This window comes from Triturus cristatus, chromosome 4_1 (genome assembly GCF_964204655.1).
Source record: "Triturus cristatus chromosome 4_1, aTriCri1.1, whole genome shotgun sequence".
NCBI lineage: Eukaryota > Metazoa > Chordata > Amphibia > Caudata > Salamandridae > Triturus > Triturus cristatus.
Window position 1 is genome coordinate 101,294,472 of NC_140585.1, and position 18,581 is coordinate 101,313,052.

At 42.9% G+C, this 18,581-nt stretch overlaps 1 protein-coding gene across 5 annotated transcripts in view; it reads right to left on the reverse strand.

Annotated features, from left to right (window-relative positions):
• Positions 1-18,581, reverse strand: part of LOC146839649 (serine protease FAM111A-like) — a 243,946-nt gene that overhangs the window by 193,486 nt on the left and 31,879 nt on the right. For 3 of the 5 annotated variants that reach the window (XM_085651740.1, XM_085651742.1, XM_085651739.1), the window contains 2 exons: positions 18,479-18,520; positions 14,830-14,900 (listed from right to left, as the gene is read on the reverse strand). In XM_085651740.1, the coding sequence (XP_085507866.1) occupies positions 14,830-14,877 (48 nt within the window). In that variant the 5' untranslated portion in view covers positions 14,878-14,900; positions 18,479-18,520. The remainder of the gene's footprint in view (positions 1-14,829; positions 14,901-18,478; positions 18,521-18,581) is intronic. The other 2 variants (XM_085651743.1, XM_085651741.1) reach the window with 1 other exon arrangement.

Below are 18,581 nucleotides of genomic sequence, written 5' to 3' on the forward strand. Positions count from 1 at the left end.
CCGGCCCTAAGAAATAAGTGCCGGTGCTAAGCACCGGAAAGCACTGGCACAAATTAAGCACTGGATTACCCCCCACAGATAGTCTGGAGCAGAGCTGGGAAGAAAGGATGTCGGTGCGTTTCAAAGACCCTTCTTTGAAGTCACCACCACTTCAAAGTACAACTGGGTATAAGTACTGGATCTCTGACCCCCTCAAATTAGACACTTCTGGACTTGTAACTAATCTTCATCAGAAGGACTGTTGTGCTGCTACAAGAACTAACACTGCTGGACTGCTTGTTTGGAAGACCTGCTTTTCGTCTGTGCTGCCCGGCTGCCTGCTGCTCTCTGACCCTGCTGAGAGAGAGCTGGACTCTGGCTTGCAACCAAAATGATCTCCAAGGGCGTGTCTACTATTGCTTGAAACTCAGGGCTATCAAAGTCTCAATCCTTGCTCCTGTGCCTGGTTCACTGGAAGTGGATGCAGATACCTGCCCCAGAGAAATCGATCCATCTCATGTCTGCTTGGAGTAGAACTAGCTCATCGACTGTTGCAGGAGTAGATTTGGCGCATACCACTTGGGCCTGAGCTGTGCCTCCGGAACTGCCGAACTGACCAGCTCATCACCACCACCACTGAAGGACAATCAACGACAAGCGTGGAGAAACCCTGTGAATTGGCTACCAACACAGCTCTGAAACCACTGCATCACTGCCACCACTGAAGGATGATTGACGCATCTCTTCGACAAACGTAGAGAAATCTGTCGTATTGGTTAAGAATCAATGCATTGTGGATATGGTGCTTTGTTTTCGGAAACCAACACATCGCCATCCACGCGTGTGAAAAATCAACCCATCTCTTCAACTTCTGGAGGGTCATCAACGCATCCTGCATCTTGTGTTCGCAACAAAGACTAAAATACTTTTACTCAGCAGTCCCTGTGTGGGTCCTGTATCCGGCCTGCACTCCATTGTAGACGGCCTGAACTCTTGAGTTTGTCCCAGTGCAGCACGACAAGATAACCCCCTTCTAAGCACTAAAACTGCATTTATTTTTTACAATTTAATATCTCGACCTCCATTCATTTGATTTTTGTTGCTTTGGTCCTGTTTTAGATATAAAATGATAATCCATTTTTCTAAATCAGTGTGGAGTATTTTTGTGGTGTTTTCATTGTGTTACTGTGTGCTGTGTTGGATAAATACTTTACACATTGCCCCTTTAGATGAGCCTTGCTGCTCTGTGCCAAGCTACCAGAAGGTGAGCACAGGAAATCTTTTAGCGTGTATCTGACTCACTCTGACCAGGATTGTGGTTCCTGCTTGTATAACTGTGACAACCAGAACTACAATTTTAATAGCTGGCTACTGTAGACAGTAGATACCAAACTTTTCCCTAGTGGCTAAGCCTTTACTAAGACTGACACACAAAGAAGTGCCTGATCTACTTGAAAGCTTTCCTAGAGCTGAGAGAAACTCTCTGTCCTGCCCCAACACTAGGAATCCCATATTCCAGTAAAATGTTCACATTGTTTTGCAGTGAGAGGGAGAGCTGCTCTCTCTCATTCTTACTGAGATTCATGGTGATTCGAGAAGACCTCTGAAATACTTTTCAATTACTTTTGACCCAATAGCCACAGGGCTGCCTGGTTGTCTTAAATTTGTGGCGGCTGTTGGTGTCAGCGCAGAGAGGTGTGACAGCATAGTTATGGTACATCCTGTATCTGTTATGGTCCTACACTCTGTGGAGATTCTGCTTACCAGAAAGAATACCCAGTACAAGACAAATTTCCCACTAACAAAATATGAGCATCAAATCCGTGCTTCAGAGACCATTGTTTTAAAGCAATGTCAGATTGGTGCTTCTGTTCAAATAAGCCTATTGTTGCTGTTGCCCAAGAGTGATGTAAATAATGATGATTTTGAGCATGAGGGTGAAGATTTCACAAATGTATGCACCAAGCCAAGGCCAGACATAAAAGATGAACTTTTGATTGAGTCTCATGTGTAATCTTTGTGAATGGCTCATGTCTGAGAACCAATGAAGGTGTCCTGAGAACCGATTGCCCTTACAAGAACATAAAGTCTAACAGCTCAAATGAGTGTCTATATTTACAGATAGTCAGTATGGCTTTGGGCTGGTCATGACTTTGGACAGTTATGATCTCAAAGGGGTTTCATGACTTCATCTGTCTCACCTCGCTTTGCTGTAAGGCTGCTGAGTTTCCTAATTTATTACGGCTGATTGTATCGGTCGGTTTTAAACTCACTTTTCATTCTTATTCTTATTTTAAACTTACTTTTTATCCTGTGCTATTCCCCCTCGTGCTGCGTCAGTACCGAGACTGCTCCCTGGTCCACCACGGGTTTTCCCGATTGCGTGGAGGGAGCTAGCAGACATACCTTTTCCCCAATTCCGGGCTGGGGTGGAGCCACAGGGTTAGCAATCCTACACATCCTACACCCTACACAAACTAAGGCATAGGTGGGCAAATGAACTAGGGAAATAGATGATTTGGATTGGGAAGCTGCGCTAATGCTTCTGCAAGAGGTAGCAATCAAATCCGAGGTGCAACCCATCCAAATCAAAATCCTTCACCAGATTTACGATAGGGCTCGCTTCCACAAAATGGGAAGGGCAGTCTCACTGAAATGTTGGCTGTTTAGCGAACAACGGGGAGACTTCATTGACACACTCTGGACAAGAGTAAAGTGTTCATGGAACTGGACACAATCATAGGGACCACACTACTCAAGACCCCAAATATATACTCTTAGGGCTCCAGTGGAAATTAACCTCCAACGGATGACACTGATACTTCGCAACCTAGGCTTAGTCATGACCAAAAGAGATTTGGCCAAACGTTAGGGAGGCTCCAGAGATTCCATCCATGACCGAGTGGAAAGGAGGCATGGATCTCTAAATGCCAGCAGAACGAGTTACATCAAACCTGGGGTTGCCTGTGTACATTCTGCAAAATATGGGGTAATTGGATCAATTAATATGGACTTGAGCTACAAGGCAATGCTAATAATATGTTCCACACTCACACCTCTTAAACTGTGTAACCTGATATGTCATACCTGCCGAATTGATGTAACTTGTTTATTCTTTCTTCTGCTGTTCTCACCAGTCAATTTGAAAACACTTGAAATATTGATGCCTTTGTGTTATTTGTATGTATGTATCTGGGGCACTGGTTTGTGAACCTTTTGTTTTGTCTTTTCAAAAGCAAAGAAAAATATTTAAAAATAATAATTGGACATATTGAGAAGGGTCTGGCACAGGCAAAAATTTGGGGAACATGGCAGGGATCGCTTTCTATGGGAAGGTGCTGTGTTGTATGATCCTTGTGGAGTGAGTTTGGAAGTAAGATTTTGGAAGGATGGTCCGCAGAGAAGGGTAGGGTAGTGAGGTTGAGGAAACTGGATGACAAAGATGTTTAGAAGCCGGGTGAGATTCATGTGTGCTTCTAACTGGGAGGGCATGCGGTTTGGGGCATTTTTTACAATTATTTTGGGGGGGGGCATTTAAAGTATCAGAATAGGTGGAGACAAGATGTGACAGTGGCCTGCAGATGGGACACATCACTTGGAATGCACAGGGGTGAGGCCTTCGTTTAAAGAGGAGTGAGACAGATCGGAAGGGTAGGGGGAGTACAGTGTTGCTGAGATGGTCAACTGATAAAGAGGTTTTCTGGTTTACTGACTGGGTTGGGTTTTGAGCATGCGGGGCATGAGGAGGGGTGTTTACCAAGACACAAAAGTGGGACAAAGGTTTTGGACAGGCAGGTGCTGGGGGAGCACCTGGAGCTACTCCAACATGATGGGGTCTTCCGTTTCATGCTTGGATCAGTGGCAGCTCCTCCGCTATGGCAGAGGAGCGTCGCACCACCACTACTCCGCAGCAGGAAACATAAATGATAATAACTCGCTTTATTATCATTTATGTTTCCTTCTGCTGTGGCAGCTTTCTGGGCAGGCTGCTCCAAGGACATAGGAGCAAGCGAGGAGTGGTTTGCCCACTCCTAAGTGCACATGACTGTTTGGTCAGCCCTCTCGGGCCGCCCGAAATTGTCATGCCCACTTCCAATATTTTCCACGCAGGTTGCATGGCAGACTGCATGGAGAACATGCCCAGGCCCCCATTCCCTGGCTGAGTGCTGATCCACTGTGCTCAGGCCAATCACACCGCTGCATTGCAGTGTTGTGATTGGCTGTCGGGAGCCTGGGAGGCGGGTGCTTCCTGCTGCTTCCTGTATCCTGCTGCATGACCAAAGCAGGTATAAGAGGACGGATGAGAGGCGGTAAGTGGGTTTTAAAAATGTTTTTTATGCCCCCCCATCCACCTGCCCCCGCCCCACCATCCGAGTCTGGTAGCTGCCACTACTGGCTTGGGAACACGCTAAATCTGGAGACACTTATGGTATTGGTAGACAATTAGTTGAATGAGTCTGGAGCTTTGAGGCTCCAGACTCATCACGGGGAGGGTGTACTGGAGATGGTTTGATAGGGCAAAGTCAGAGAGATGGTTAAGTGAGAGAAAGGAGAAAGAGAGAGAATATGAGACAAGTGAAGAGGAAATAGGAGTAAATGACGTGGGGTCTGGTCCCCCAGTTGGGCAGGTGAATCATCTATAGAAATGGGCAGTCAGAAAGGAGAACCAATAAGATTCTTAAGGCATAACTTTGAAATGTGTTGTCATTTAGGAAAACATAGAAGGGAAATGTTGGGGATGGAGTTGTTTATGGGTGCAGGATGGGTTAATAACAAATTGTTAGAAAGTTGAGTGGGTATTTTGGTATGTTTTGCATGGGTGAGGCGGTGGAATTGCCCAACTTGTTTCTGATAAAAGAGGCCTTTTGCAAATATAACATAATATAGTAGCCTAATGATTGCCTCCCAATTGGTTTGTTAAATCAAACGAGAGATGTTATTTTACAGTGCACATCCTGCACTTACATATTTCAAGTTGTTCCTATCTGCAATTACGAAGAAACAGAAGGCATGGTGAAAGAAAATGTTTTCCTAGATTCACATAATTTGGTCAAGCAGGGAAGCCAGTACTGGTTGCGGATGTCTGGTTTCACATTGCACAACCCACTAAATGGTATTTCTTTCTCTCTCTTGTTTTACATTAAAAGTTATCGCTTTTCATTAATTCTGGGTACATTGCTCTGTCTTTAATTCTTTGCAGTTGAGGTTATAGTGAGGATGGTAGTCTGAAGCCACATAAAAGTTCATCTTATTTTTGGGCCTGAGGGTCGAAGAGGACCTCGAGCTGAACCACAGCCTGGTAGCTGGCTCCAGCCTTCAGTAGCTCACCCACCTGTACTGCTTTTGGCTCAGCTTCAGCCACTGCTAACCCACATGGTCTGAAAATCGGCTTCACAGCAGACGCTCACCAAAACCAATGATATGTGTTTTGATCTCTTTTTGTGCTGCAACGTCAGACAAGATTTGCAAGGAGCCTGAGGTATACAATGCTGTAAAGCGGCTCCCACCACCACCAGTAAGAGTGAGCATCCCTACCAAGTTTCCCAGTTCCATGCATGACAAGCTGCTCCAGCCCGGATTTTTCTTTGCATTCTTGGATTTGTAGTCTATAAAACCAAGGCTAAATTACCCAGAATTCAAAGGAATAAAAACCTGGATAGAGCAGCTCATCCCACATGAACCTGAGAAACTTGGCAACAATGAGTGAGTGCAACAGACACATTTGGACCATGAGTAGACTTTAAGACCTGTGTCTCTTAGATGAAAGGGTTTTCTGATTTGTGCTGTCTGTTCTGCCTACAGCCTGGACACAAACTGAAGCTTGGGTCATGGGGCAAGAGTGGTTTCATGCTATAACTCATGAATACCCTTTTAACTAAGAGTTTAAATGTTGCTGGAAATCATATTCATTATAAATTATGACACATGTCGATACCATGGAAATCAGCCCAAGTAATCTTACCATATAATGCTTACCAGTATGGATAACATGAGACTCCTACACCATGTAACACTCATTCTTTTATGTAACATTTCCTATACATTGATTTACATACTTCTATGATTCATTTCTGTAGATTATGTGGGTGTGATGTGAAAGGATCTGACACTTTACATTTGGATAAGTAGCTCTATAAAAGTGAGAAAGAGGCTATAGATAGATGAGAGGCTCAGCTGGAGGGTGGTAGTGAGGAAATTCAAGGAGGTCATGAGGGGAGCCCCAACAAAGATGGTCGCACCGCAACGGGCGCCACCAGTGCAGAGCTATGAGTTCTTTGTACTACTGAAATGTCTGCGGAAACTAAACGTTTGAATTGTGGAGCTTCGGCATCGTAATGCCCAGCAGTGAGGGATGCAAATCAATCTGAACTATCTTGGGCGGAGGTCCTGTTGCGTGGCTTGCAGATAGTAGTAATTTTAGAGCCAACTCCCTAAACTGACATCCTCTTTTCATGAAAACCTTTCCCACAATTTAGTGCATGAGTGTGCTGTATGTGCAGTTTCTAATAGACACTGACATCCTATTGTCTGTACAGCTAGTTCCAGGGTCACACATTTGTGAACATGAGGTCCTTTTCTTTGCTATCTTGGTGTACTCATTAGGTGACATTTCTTTTTAGCTAGCTGATCTGCCTCTCTCTGGCAGTGTGATAAGAACGCTACTTTATTATATAAACAGTTTCCGTGCTAAGACTCAGTGAGAGGAGCACTTCTATGCTGGGACTATCATAGAATCGCTATGAGCCGTGACTGAGATGCAGCCCTGCTAATTCCGACCTCCATCCTACCAAGGAGGATAACCTGTACTCGCTTCTTGACACCTAAAACCAAGGTATGGAGGCTAGACTATGGATAGGAGTATGCAAACATTAGCAAAAAGTGTTCATATTGTTTACCATTCTAAAAATGCTGATCACAATAATGTCTCGTCTTCCTAATAATCGCAGGACATGCTCTTTATACAATATGTTCGAAAAAAAAGGGGGGTGCTGGGCCCAAAGGCAGCTAGGTAGGGCCTATACAACTTTTTAAACAAATAAGAACCTAGATATCACTTTAGAGTGCTGCTTTTACTTCAACAGACTAAGAACATTCTCTGATTCAAATGGTCTGAAGTATTTATTTACTTCTCTTTAAATCTTTTTGCATGTTCATGTCATTTGCGAAACATGTCAATCTGAAAGACAGACCACCTACAAGTTATCTACACATACATACACACTGTACTGAACATGAAACTAAACATACAATATATACAAAGTACAACATTAATGAGGTTACAATCAGGTTGAATCCTGTCAATACCCAACACAACAGCCATTTGGGAGGTTATTCTTTTCAATTAGTCATTTTTACTGCAAGGGCTGTTGCCTACTGGGGACACGTTTGTAGTCTGACGGGGCACATTTGTTTTACAAATTGCTCCCTACAGGAAAGTAATGTTCAGTAAGTATTTTATCCAAGTAGAAGTTAACACCCTACTGGGATAAAATACTTAATTAATATTTCATTCCTGTAGGGAGCAATTTGTAAAACAAATTGGCCCTGTCAAACTACTAACGTGTCCCCAGTAGGCAACAGCCTATATGCCCCAACAATATTGGTGCCATTCATTATTACTGTAAGTGCCAGTGAAGCCATAGAGAGTACATGGGTTGGAAACTCGACAACTTGAGTCCCCCAGCACCACAATGGCTTTACTGAATCAGGAGTGCTTGGTACCAAACTACTCCTTTCATGCCCATCCGTGGTGTGGTCTCTAACTGGCTGTAAGCAGCCAGCCACCACCAGACATGTTTCTGCACCCCTGGGTAGAGAGCCCCTGCTTACTGGGACCAGAAACAATGCAAATTCTCAGCGGAAGTCTCATACCTCCTCCCCCAGGATGGGCACGTGCTCGAAGAGGGCAGCTTCAAAGGCCTGCCGCCTTTGTGATACGACCCTCAGCCTCTGCTGCTAGCAGCAGATGGCAGCCCTAGGTTTACACCCCCACTTTGGGTGGGAAAACCGGTATGAAAATTCAAAAGAATAGGAGGTGTGCCCACCTCTGTCAACCACATCCCTAAGGAGGGGGAGGCGAGGTGAAGCACAACTTTCAATCCCCACCACCTCAGAGACCCTTCCCATCGGGGATAGGTTTATGCCCCCCTCACACAGGAGGATAGCATGATAGAGGGTGTAGTCCTAAATGTAGTATTTAGGTGGCTCCCTCAGACCTAGAAACTAGATTCGATGGACCAATGAAGAAGACGGAATACGACCACTGAAGGACCAGGAAGTAATCCGCAGCAGGAAAAACTAGGCAAAACCCTCGCCACATGCGACCGGTTTGACTACTGGGTCTGCTTTTCTTTCAGAAACCCTGCAAGGCCTCCAAGAATCCTCGGAGGCCTTTCAACCTTCAACAAAGTGTCAAGAACCTTCCTTCAGACTAAAGGCTCCAGTTCGCGGCAGAGAGGACCGACACATGTGTCGGCGCTACTCACTGCTACAAAAGAACTCCCAGACAGCAGCGGTAGAGGGCCGGCACTATTGTCAACATGACTCTGTCCTACCAGAAGAAAGCATCCTAGCCGGACGGCCTCCACGACCTCGAGGGATGCTCTTGGCCCAACGACCCAAGCTGTGTCTAGCTCCAAGCCAAAGAATCTGTACCCTGCTGGAAGTGGCCCTTTCGGCCCATCGGGCACCTTCTGCACTCCCGGCCCGACCACGACTGCTCCATGACGTTCCACTGGCGGCGGAGCTCCTACATTTGATGGTAGCTGTGTTGCCGGTCTGCTGAATACCATCTCCCTTCCTTGCTTTCTGCGGACCGCAAGAGTAAATATTATTGCCAGGACATCGGTCTAGATTGTGATCTGAGTGCCTCGAGTCCCACACGACTGACGTTGTACCCAGTGTTGGTCTTAGACACCCAAAGATTGGACTGAAACTGTAAGTGGCGCACTTGCCTGTTACACTGCATAATTGTTTTCCTCCACAGGATAATATTGAACTATTCTGAAACTGCACTGTCGACTTCTGAATCTAAAAAGCATTTTTAATTGAAAATGTACCTTCCTGATTGCATAGACCTTGGTCTTAAAATAAAGTACAAATAAAGTATCATTTTATAGGATTGGTCTGGATCACCTTTTTCAGTCATGTGTCTATTATTGATCACTGTTGTGCAATATATGTCTTACACTCCTCTCTGTTAGACCTAAGGCTGCTCACCCACACTACCACTAATGGAGCACTTTGGGTTTTACATTGAGCCCTATACACTTTTGGGGAACACCTGGACTCTGTGGATGGTACTACCACCCAGGGCAATATCATACACAGAGCCAGCTTCCTACAAACGCAGAAAAAACATGCCCACAAACCTTAGGTAAGTGTACCGCTCAGCTGGCTGAATTGAAAGCATTGGTTCTGGCATTGCAGAATACGGATCCTGAATTCCTGACACTCATAATGTGTGATTCCTATTACTGCATCTAGTCTCGTAACAATAATTTACAATCTTGCCTCTTGAATGAATTCAGTGAATCTAAAGGTAATATTATCAAGAACAAATTGCTTTGAGGAACGGTGGCAGCTGTTAAGGATGCTTTGGATGATGTAATACATACATTAGGTCATCAGCATGTTGATGTACACATAGGAAATTCATTGGCTGATGAAGTTGCTAAGGGGGCTCTTCAAACTGAACAAAAAAGCTGTGATTACTCATTCCCATACGAGAATTGATTGTGACATCAGGGCAGCGGTCACTGTTTCGACTACTGGCACGCCACATTACCAAAAACATTTCCTGCAAAATACTCTGTTGAGTGTCCAAAATACTCCTTTTGCCTACATTCCCAGGTTGGGTGATCGAGTGATACCCAACCAGGACCGCAGGCTAGAATTAATAATTGCTACTCATGAATGATTAGCATCTGCCTATGCTGTTGTGGTGGCGGCAGTTTTCTTGTTACAGAAACAATACTGGTGGCAGGTGCTCTATAAACAGAATAAACAATATGTCCTCACTTGTGACATTTGGCAACAAATTAATAGAGTATTAGGTTCAAGTTGTAGTTGGATCCATCATCTTTATGGGATCCAGAGAGCTTTAACTAATCAGCAAAGAAGATCTTTAGGTGGTCAGACCCCCTATGAAGTCTTCTTTGACATCAATAAACATTTCACTATCTTACAGGAATTACAAGACTTTCGGAATGAGCGCTCAAATGCAACCACTAACATTTCTGCCATTGAGAAAGTGAAGGAGCAACCAGCAACTTCTGGCTGGATTCCTGAAGTTGGGGCTCTGGCTTTGGAGAAGGTTACAGACAGAAAGAGCTCTGGTGCCTGTTTTTGCTGTTCAAGGTACCCTAGCTGTGATGTTGCCACCACTTGATGGTTGCAAATAGAAACACAAAAATACTATCATGTAGCCAGTACTTACCAGTAGGCCAAGTGGGTATCTGGGAAGTTCCTGCTCTCCTCTCAGGAGAGCCCTCTGCATGCATTAGTGGAAGAGGTGCGGCGCAGCGGCCAGGGCAACTGGCACAGGAACCCGGGGGCTCACGGTTCGATCTCCAGTGCCGGCGGCAGATCAGCCCAGCACCATGTGACTCTGAGCAATAGCTCGCTTAATCTTCCCGAGGGCCCCCGACACCTTCAAGTAATTGTTTGCGCTTTACAAAAACTAGACATTTACATTAAACAGTCCTAATAATTTTACTCCGCGGATGGGGTCTTCTGATGCTGAACAAGCACATATGCCTGCTTCTACTGCCAACGCGGTATATGTTTCTCATGTGGGTATACAATGCTCCACTGCTACTAATGGCAACAAAATTATATAAGATCAACTACCTTTGGAGGTACCTACAGACTCTCCTTTGCCTCCTACTGCTCCTGTCTTTGCACAGACTGTCTCCGGTTATTTTGCTGACATTGATAATTTTCTTCAGATTCTTCACACACTTCCTTGTATTGGTTCTTGTGCACTATGGTTTTGTTTGAAAACAAACGTATTTAATTGCTTCATGGTATTACCTTTGAATTGGTCTTTCCTTGATCTTTCTCTTCATCTGGGTTGGATTCCTTACAGTTGTTTTTCTGCTGTTGAATGGACACTATGTCACAGAGCGTTCTTCTCCAAAACTGGTAGCTGAAGTACTTAAGCCTTATTCATCTTCACACACAGTTCGAAGAGACTTGCCCCTTAAGAACATTACTGCATTTCCAATCCATGATGGTATTGTTTAGGATAAGATTCCACATGACATTTTTGGTCCCACAGAAACTTTACAAATTCCATGTTTTCAAGATTGCTTTAGATGACTTTGTCTACCCTGATGTTGTATCTCATGATTGGGATGTGGAAACTGTTTGTAACATGTTATCTGAACTAGAATCTTACACTGTATTCGAAAATGAGGACTTTTATTTAAATTCTGGGATATATGATGAAATGTTTTCTTACCATAAATATGCTCAATATTTGAAGAAGCTTCCTTACTTTTCTGATCCTGACCCCACAGACCCCGTTTTGATTATAAGTTGGCAAAGTAAAATATGCTGACAAAATGAAATTTATTTCCCAATTGACATTGAAGAGTCACGAATATTGGAAAGAAAATATTGATTGAAAATCTATATGGGGTACAAGACACTGGCAGGTCCAGGGCACTGATGCTTTATTCAGGGCTTGTTTGATTCCCAGACAAATTATATTTTTAAACATAATAGTGCAGCAGACTGTGTCATGGATTGGCTAGCACTAAAAATGTAAACACACCAAACATTCCTTCTGTTGCACGATTCGATAAATGGCAACAGAACATTAATCTCACAGAAGAATAGCTTAATGAAATGGTGCAGACCAGACGCCAGATATGTCCAGTGACAACATTCAGGTGAAATAACTACCTACAGTGTGGGTAAGCTTGCCAGCAGTGGCTAGAGCATTCCACTTTGTCCGCGGTTAAGCAACATGTATCTCTTTTTTCTGATAACATGGATTTGCAGAATTTTCTATTAGGTGGCAGATCTCAATGTTCAAAATGTTTTCGCTATTTAATTTAATTTTTAATTTAGTATTTGTATGGCGCGACGAATCATCCCCAGGGGGATCTCTCGGCGCCCGGGAGGCAAACAGCTAATGACAACATGATTGGTGGATCTCCCTTGGCAACCGTCGTGTAGTATGGACGACTTTTAGACTTTTTAATTCAACCATTTTGCTTTTAAATTGGTTTTATTGATTTTTAAGTCATTTACAGGAATATTTAAGTGGCGTTTTCAATAAATATTTCAAAAATGCTTTTTGTGCCCTTGTTGTGTGTACCTTGGGCATGCAAGAGTGACTAAAAAAAGGGAAGATCTTTTTCCACAGAATTTTTGGGGAATCTTAGTGCCATGTTGGAGGTTGCCAACAACATCTATCCCTGGTTGGCTGTGGTACTGTTAGCTAACCGAGATACAACACTTACTAATGGTATATGTGGACTGAGTCTCTATTTTGCCAAGTTTGTGAGGGTCTAATACACAGTCCTGCTATATTTGTAGGAACCTTATAATAGTGCATTCATGGGACCACATCTGACACCTATGCAGGGGAACTGAGAGACAGGCACTCAGTGAAGTCCTCTGGTCCTCTGAGGGCTATTAAAGCCTGCCTGAAAGCAGTGACATGTCCATGATATACCACTGAAACAGTGATTACATTATTTGACGCTTCCTAGCAGTATACAACCAGCATTGCCAAAACAAATAGGGCTCACCTTTAGCACCTGTAGGCTTTCTCAATGCCTTTTAGTGATGTTGCACAGTGTCCACCATTTTCCCAATGCTGTGCAGGATTGTCAAAATAAATAAATTAAATGGACAAATGATAAATGCATGTGTGATGATGTATCCTTGTGCATGCATCAGAATGAATGCGTGTGGCAGTGAAATGACATTTGCTTCCTTTTTTTATTTACTGACCCGAGGTGGCAGATGCCACTTGGATTTGTAAATAAAATTATCATATCTTTTAGTGCAAAAGTGCACAATTTCAAAAAACAAAAAGGACTGTAGGGTTTAGGGCAACAGAGGAGCGAATGGGTTGAATAGCACAGCAAAGGTACATCTTCAACTTCATTTCTGTTGCTTGTGCATGCAAATGGTGACATGCATAGTCAAGAATCCCATGGCTTTGACATAAATCAGTAAACCAGAAAGAGCCAGGAAAATGTTAAGCTTTGAAACTTTACCAACCTGTTAAACTTGTACGTCTCTGGGATTAAACATCCTGAGCGGTTCAGACACAACTGTGAGCAATGAGCACAACATCTTTGAGCACACCTCTTTCTGAAAGACATCATTCTTCTAACATGACTTATTTCCTCTTTCTTAGGGCTGTGAGAAAAGGCTGGTGTAGTGTATTCTATGGGGCACTTGAAAAACGTTTTCAAGGAATGTGTGATATGTTAGGCAGCATGTGATCTACAGACCCCTACTTCTGGCACTGGGGCTGAGAGCAGCTGACTTGCTGGGTGAAAAACAGATCACATAGTTCTTTCCAGACTGCCTCAAACACAGTAAGCAACAACCAAGTAAAAGTATAACTGTTGGAATCAAATCCACACCAGTCAGTTTCCTACACTCCTCTTTTGGAGCTTTCGCTGCTTTTGCGAGCAGATGATGAGGGAACATGGTGATGCCCAGACCTTTGTACATATTTTCATGAATACAAAAATGCAAAGAGTTGCATGTGTTTACGGCGATTTGTAACTTAAGTGTGGGTGTCATAATGGGCATATTAAAGTGAGTATACGGATGTGTATGTGCTGGAGTGTTTATGGGTCTGTGTAAAGTGGTATATGTTTGTGCGGGGTTGCATATGAGTATAACTGTTTTATTGCCAAGGCAGAGAAAGGCAAACAGAAAATCAGGAAAGAAACAAAAGAGGTAAGTGAAAAGGGAGTTGCAGATGTGTAAAATGATTTGCAGGCACATGCATCAAGCTAGGATTTTGTGAGTCCTTAATTGCGATAGTTAAGGAATCGCAATGAAGGACTCGCAAAAGCCTATGCATGTAGGAATCGCTATAGGAATAGCGATTCCTACGCAATCCTTAATTGCAACTCGCAAATTGCAAGTGCCAATTAAGGAATGGCTTCCCATTCATTCCTATGGGCCTATGGGAGATTGCATGCGCAATTTGCGAGTACCAATAGGTACTCGCAAATTGCGCATGCAATTTCAAGGGTGCAAGGATGTCCAGTTACACCCCTGAAATTGCTCTGTGCACACATGTTGCGCACACATATGCCCCAAGGGCATGTGTGTGTGTAACCTGCAACTTTAGTGCATTTTTCAAAGTTTTTGCAAATTACCAGCAAGTTCAACTTCATGGTAATTTGCGCCCTCTGGTAGCGAAATCGTTATTTTAAAGTGGTGGCACATTGCATTTAATCCAGTTCATTTGTGACCTTAGGTGAGGTGTGGGAGACTGCGGCAGGTGAAAGCATTTGCATTATTCCATGATACAACTACGGAGGTGTATAACATGGAAATACCCTGACGGATGAAGGTGGTGGCTGCTCCCGGCACAGTTGTTCAGATTGGGGGATTCATTTTAAATTTCACTGTATTATTACACTGCCTGATTTGTTTGGTGTCACAAATAATTAAAAGTTACACATCACAGGCTCTGACTCTCAGAACGTAGTGATACAAAGACCTACAAATGTACATCAACTGGGCAGCACTCCACATTTGTACCACTGACACCTTCGCAGGCAACTCTACAACAAAGGTAATCTCCAAGCTCATAACAATGTAACTAATCCATATGATTGTCATCATACATTTCCCTCTTACCAGAAAGTCATGTCTTTTGACGTCTTCTGTAGTGTTCTTTTTATCCATGACTGCTGTTGCGCTTGTTCTAACTGAAATAAATAATTTAAAAGAGAATTTATTGATCAAGAATCATTGCACGAGAATGAATGGGACCAGTATTTGGAGTCTATACAAAATGTGTAACTCAAGCATCTATCTATGGGTTTACGACATTGATCAACATCAGTAGCTATGGAACATAAGCAACATGATGTCCCTACCCTTCACTAGATCCTTGTTGTGAACAATAATGGGACAGACCATTTTTCAAAGTATGACTATAAGAGTCCCTTGCATAATGTGAGAATGAGTGGGAGACCGATTTGGAGTCCATAACGTGTGTGTACATTGAGTGTTTCTGGGGGGTTATTCATTGATATAAACTTCTGTCATTAACGGTGTATAAGACTACAACAAACATGGACCTTGCGATGATCTTCTGATGGCTGATTTTTTTTTAAAGGTACTAGTGATGGTGTTCCTTAATTTGAGCTATTTTTGAGAATGAATGAATGGGTTTGTCACCTCATAGGAAGAATGCGACTACGAGAGATATGTCATTTTGGAGGAGTGATAAGTCTACCTACACTACAATCATACCATTATGTAAGGAGATATAGCTCCATGAGATATCATGGCAGTGACAACCAATATTCAGTAGACCACAATGGCCTTCACCTAAGTTCTTAAGGTTGACTATGGTTCGATTATGAGAGGCATAGTCTTTGCTTTGATGGATATGGCTCTCATTCCTGTGCCTTCCAGACAACAGACCTTTCTGTCTTTAAGCCAAATTGAGCCTAAATCCTTTGTCTTTTTATGTCTTTTGTTTTTAACTTTTTTCACTAGTGTGCGACTACAGGAGTGGTCCCCCACCAATGTGACTTGTTGACTTGGACGCTTATTATGATAGGGTAAGTGGTAGCACGAGTTATGCATGCTCATTTGTCTGTGAGCATGCATAAAATATATGTGATATACTTTTGTCAAATTATTCATTACATTTATTGATTGCTGAATAGACACTGAAACTCATCGCACTGTCTTTAACATTGACTTGTGGACAAAGTATCCCGATATAATTTATATTTTTACTCTGTATTTTCAATATAGGTACTCGTGCATGGACACGAATGCAGGAGAGACTGTAGGGGTACTGTTTTTTACCCGGACGAAGGCCCTGGACACTACTTTTTTTAACGAATGTAACCTTTTGATGGCTGAAACATGTGGCAATTTATGACTTTGACAGATGTTTGAGACTTTGACTCATATTAGCATCCAAGACTGTTCTTTTAACCGTACCCTACATACCCACTTAATCAAGGGAATCCCCTGGGTTTACACAGAGGTTGCTTTAGAATTAAATCTGGACCTCTCGATTAACCAGAAGCACTTTAACTTGGTCTCCCTTTCAATAAGGTTAAGGCTACTGTGTTGGAATTGTCCTAACATGGCGATGAGGACTGGCCGATGATGAAGCATGCCACAAAAATGTGGGTAAGGCCTTTCTGTCTATAATCTTTAGAATTGTTCCATTGGGTAGAATTCCCTGTGGTGTGAGGTTAGATAGGAATTTAGCTGCAATGCCTTTTCTGTGTTTGTATGGGTCCTGTGCTCACTGTGCCATAGGAATTAAACAGCATTCTCTCGAAAAGGTACAAATACGCCAAACAAGGTCTGGGGTTGTTTGTGTTCTTGCTTGGAGAAGAGATGCATTATTTGGAAACCACAGGGACTGGTTAAGAGTTGCACTGATGAACAAATGTGCAAGATCTATTTTATCGTTAAGATTGGAACTTTATTTATCATCAATATCTCATAGGCACAGGTCTAACAGAAGGGCTTGCAGGATTTCATGGCATCCTTCTTTCTTGTGCATAGACTGTTGTCCACTAATTTCCACTTTCACTATTCTGTCTGAGGTGTTCGTTTTAGGGATCTTTTTGAGAAGATAGGCTCAAAGAATGTGAATTTGTATTCACCTCCTGTCCTCCTAATTATCTGTGCTCAATCTTGAAGTTAGAAACTTAGGGCTTGATTTAGAGTTTGGCCGATGGATTACTCCATCGCAACTGTAACAGATATCCAGTCGACCGTATTATAAGTGCAGTATAACCAATTGCACTTATAATACGCAGACATGATCTCCATCGCAGTTGAGACGGAGTATCCCGTCCCCGAACTCTAAATCCGGCCCTTAATTAGGTTTGGTGTACATGCTATTCCAAGTGTGATATTCAGCAGAATGCTGATTTTTACAGCACCAAGAAACCACACTACTCACCCCAGACAAAAGATGATTTGGAAATTAAGGAAATAAGCATTTATTCCTATTATAAGCTATCATTTATTGAAAACACACATACAATAATATGACTAGACAATCACTTGTAGAACCTAATCAACAAAAATGCACCAGCAACTCAACTTTGCTCTCTACTGGGGCCGAGTCCTAAAGTTTGTTTGAAAGCATGTACAATCAACCATAAACAAGTTTACACAATTAATTACGTGATATTAGTGTCCACCATAATGAAAATAGAGATGCACGTTTAAAAAAGGCAAACTGACATATTTAGTTTACTTTGAAAAACCAAATGTAAATGTAGTAGTTCATAACATTGAAAAGAATGTAGAAAAAATCTTACGACAGTCAAAATACATAAGCACATTACTGTGCTTCTGGAAAACAGGAATAAATGCTGTGCTTTTCAAAATGTAAAACAATGGAGAACAATGTTTAGAACCGACAGAATGGCAAAAACACTTTACTGTGTGACCCAAGGGATAATACTGAAGACTTACCGGAACTTCCTTTCTGGTCCAGGCAGTCCTCGCATTAATAGAGACAACCGACAACAGCAAAGACGGACGAGAGGAGGGCAAAGAGGAGGTGGTGAAGGGGCAGGAGGCAAACAGAAATCAGGACTCCCACGAAGCGGCGAAGACGTGAGGAGGATATCAAAAGACTCACTTAGGGGATAAACACCGACTGCCCTGGAAGACGGAGTGGAGAGGTCTGAATCTGGTGAAGCAAAGACGAAAAGCACTCTCTGTGGCAGTAACCACAGGAGCAGCCCTCGGTCCTGCCACGCTCCTACTGCACATGTGTGTACAAGGGTGTTGGGCAGTTACTGGCAGGTGGGTGCACTGGGTGGTAGGAAGTGAAGGGAACCTTCTAGGGTGGGTTTTTTTATTTAAATTTTTCCTAACGAATGGGTTCGCCTGAAATAAAGCGGGAGCCTTATGAAGTAACTGAATGGGGGAGGAAAACACTACAAACAGAAAGCAGCTTTACTTCAGTGTTTTTTCTACCTATCACAAGGTTTATTTACAAAACCAATTTTTTTGGGTCGACAGACTCCAGCATTAAGTCCCTGGGTGAAAGCCAGCCGTAAGGGAATCAGCATCCACCTGAGATCTGGAATAGTGGGCAAAATATTAGACAGCCCTAAGCAAGCAAAGAACAGAGGACAGAGAAAACGAAGCCCAGAGATAAAAGAAAGAGGAAGCAACAAAGATAAAAGAGGTAGGAAAAGAAGCAGAGAAAAGGAAGAGATAGAAGAGATAAATAGAGAAGAGAGAGGGAGAACGCGGCATTTATGTCCTAGAATAGAGCACATACCTATGCTCTTCTTTTCCCAAGGGCTCCAGACTGAAACACCACCTATTGCGAATGTGAAGAAAGAAAAGAGACATCCTTACTTTAGTGCTCAAGTCTGAAAGTT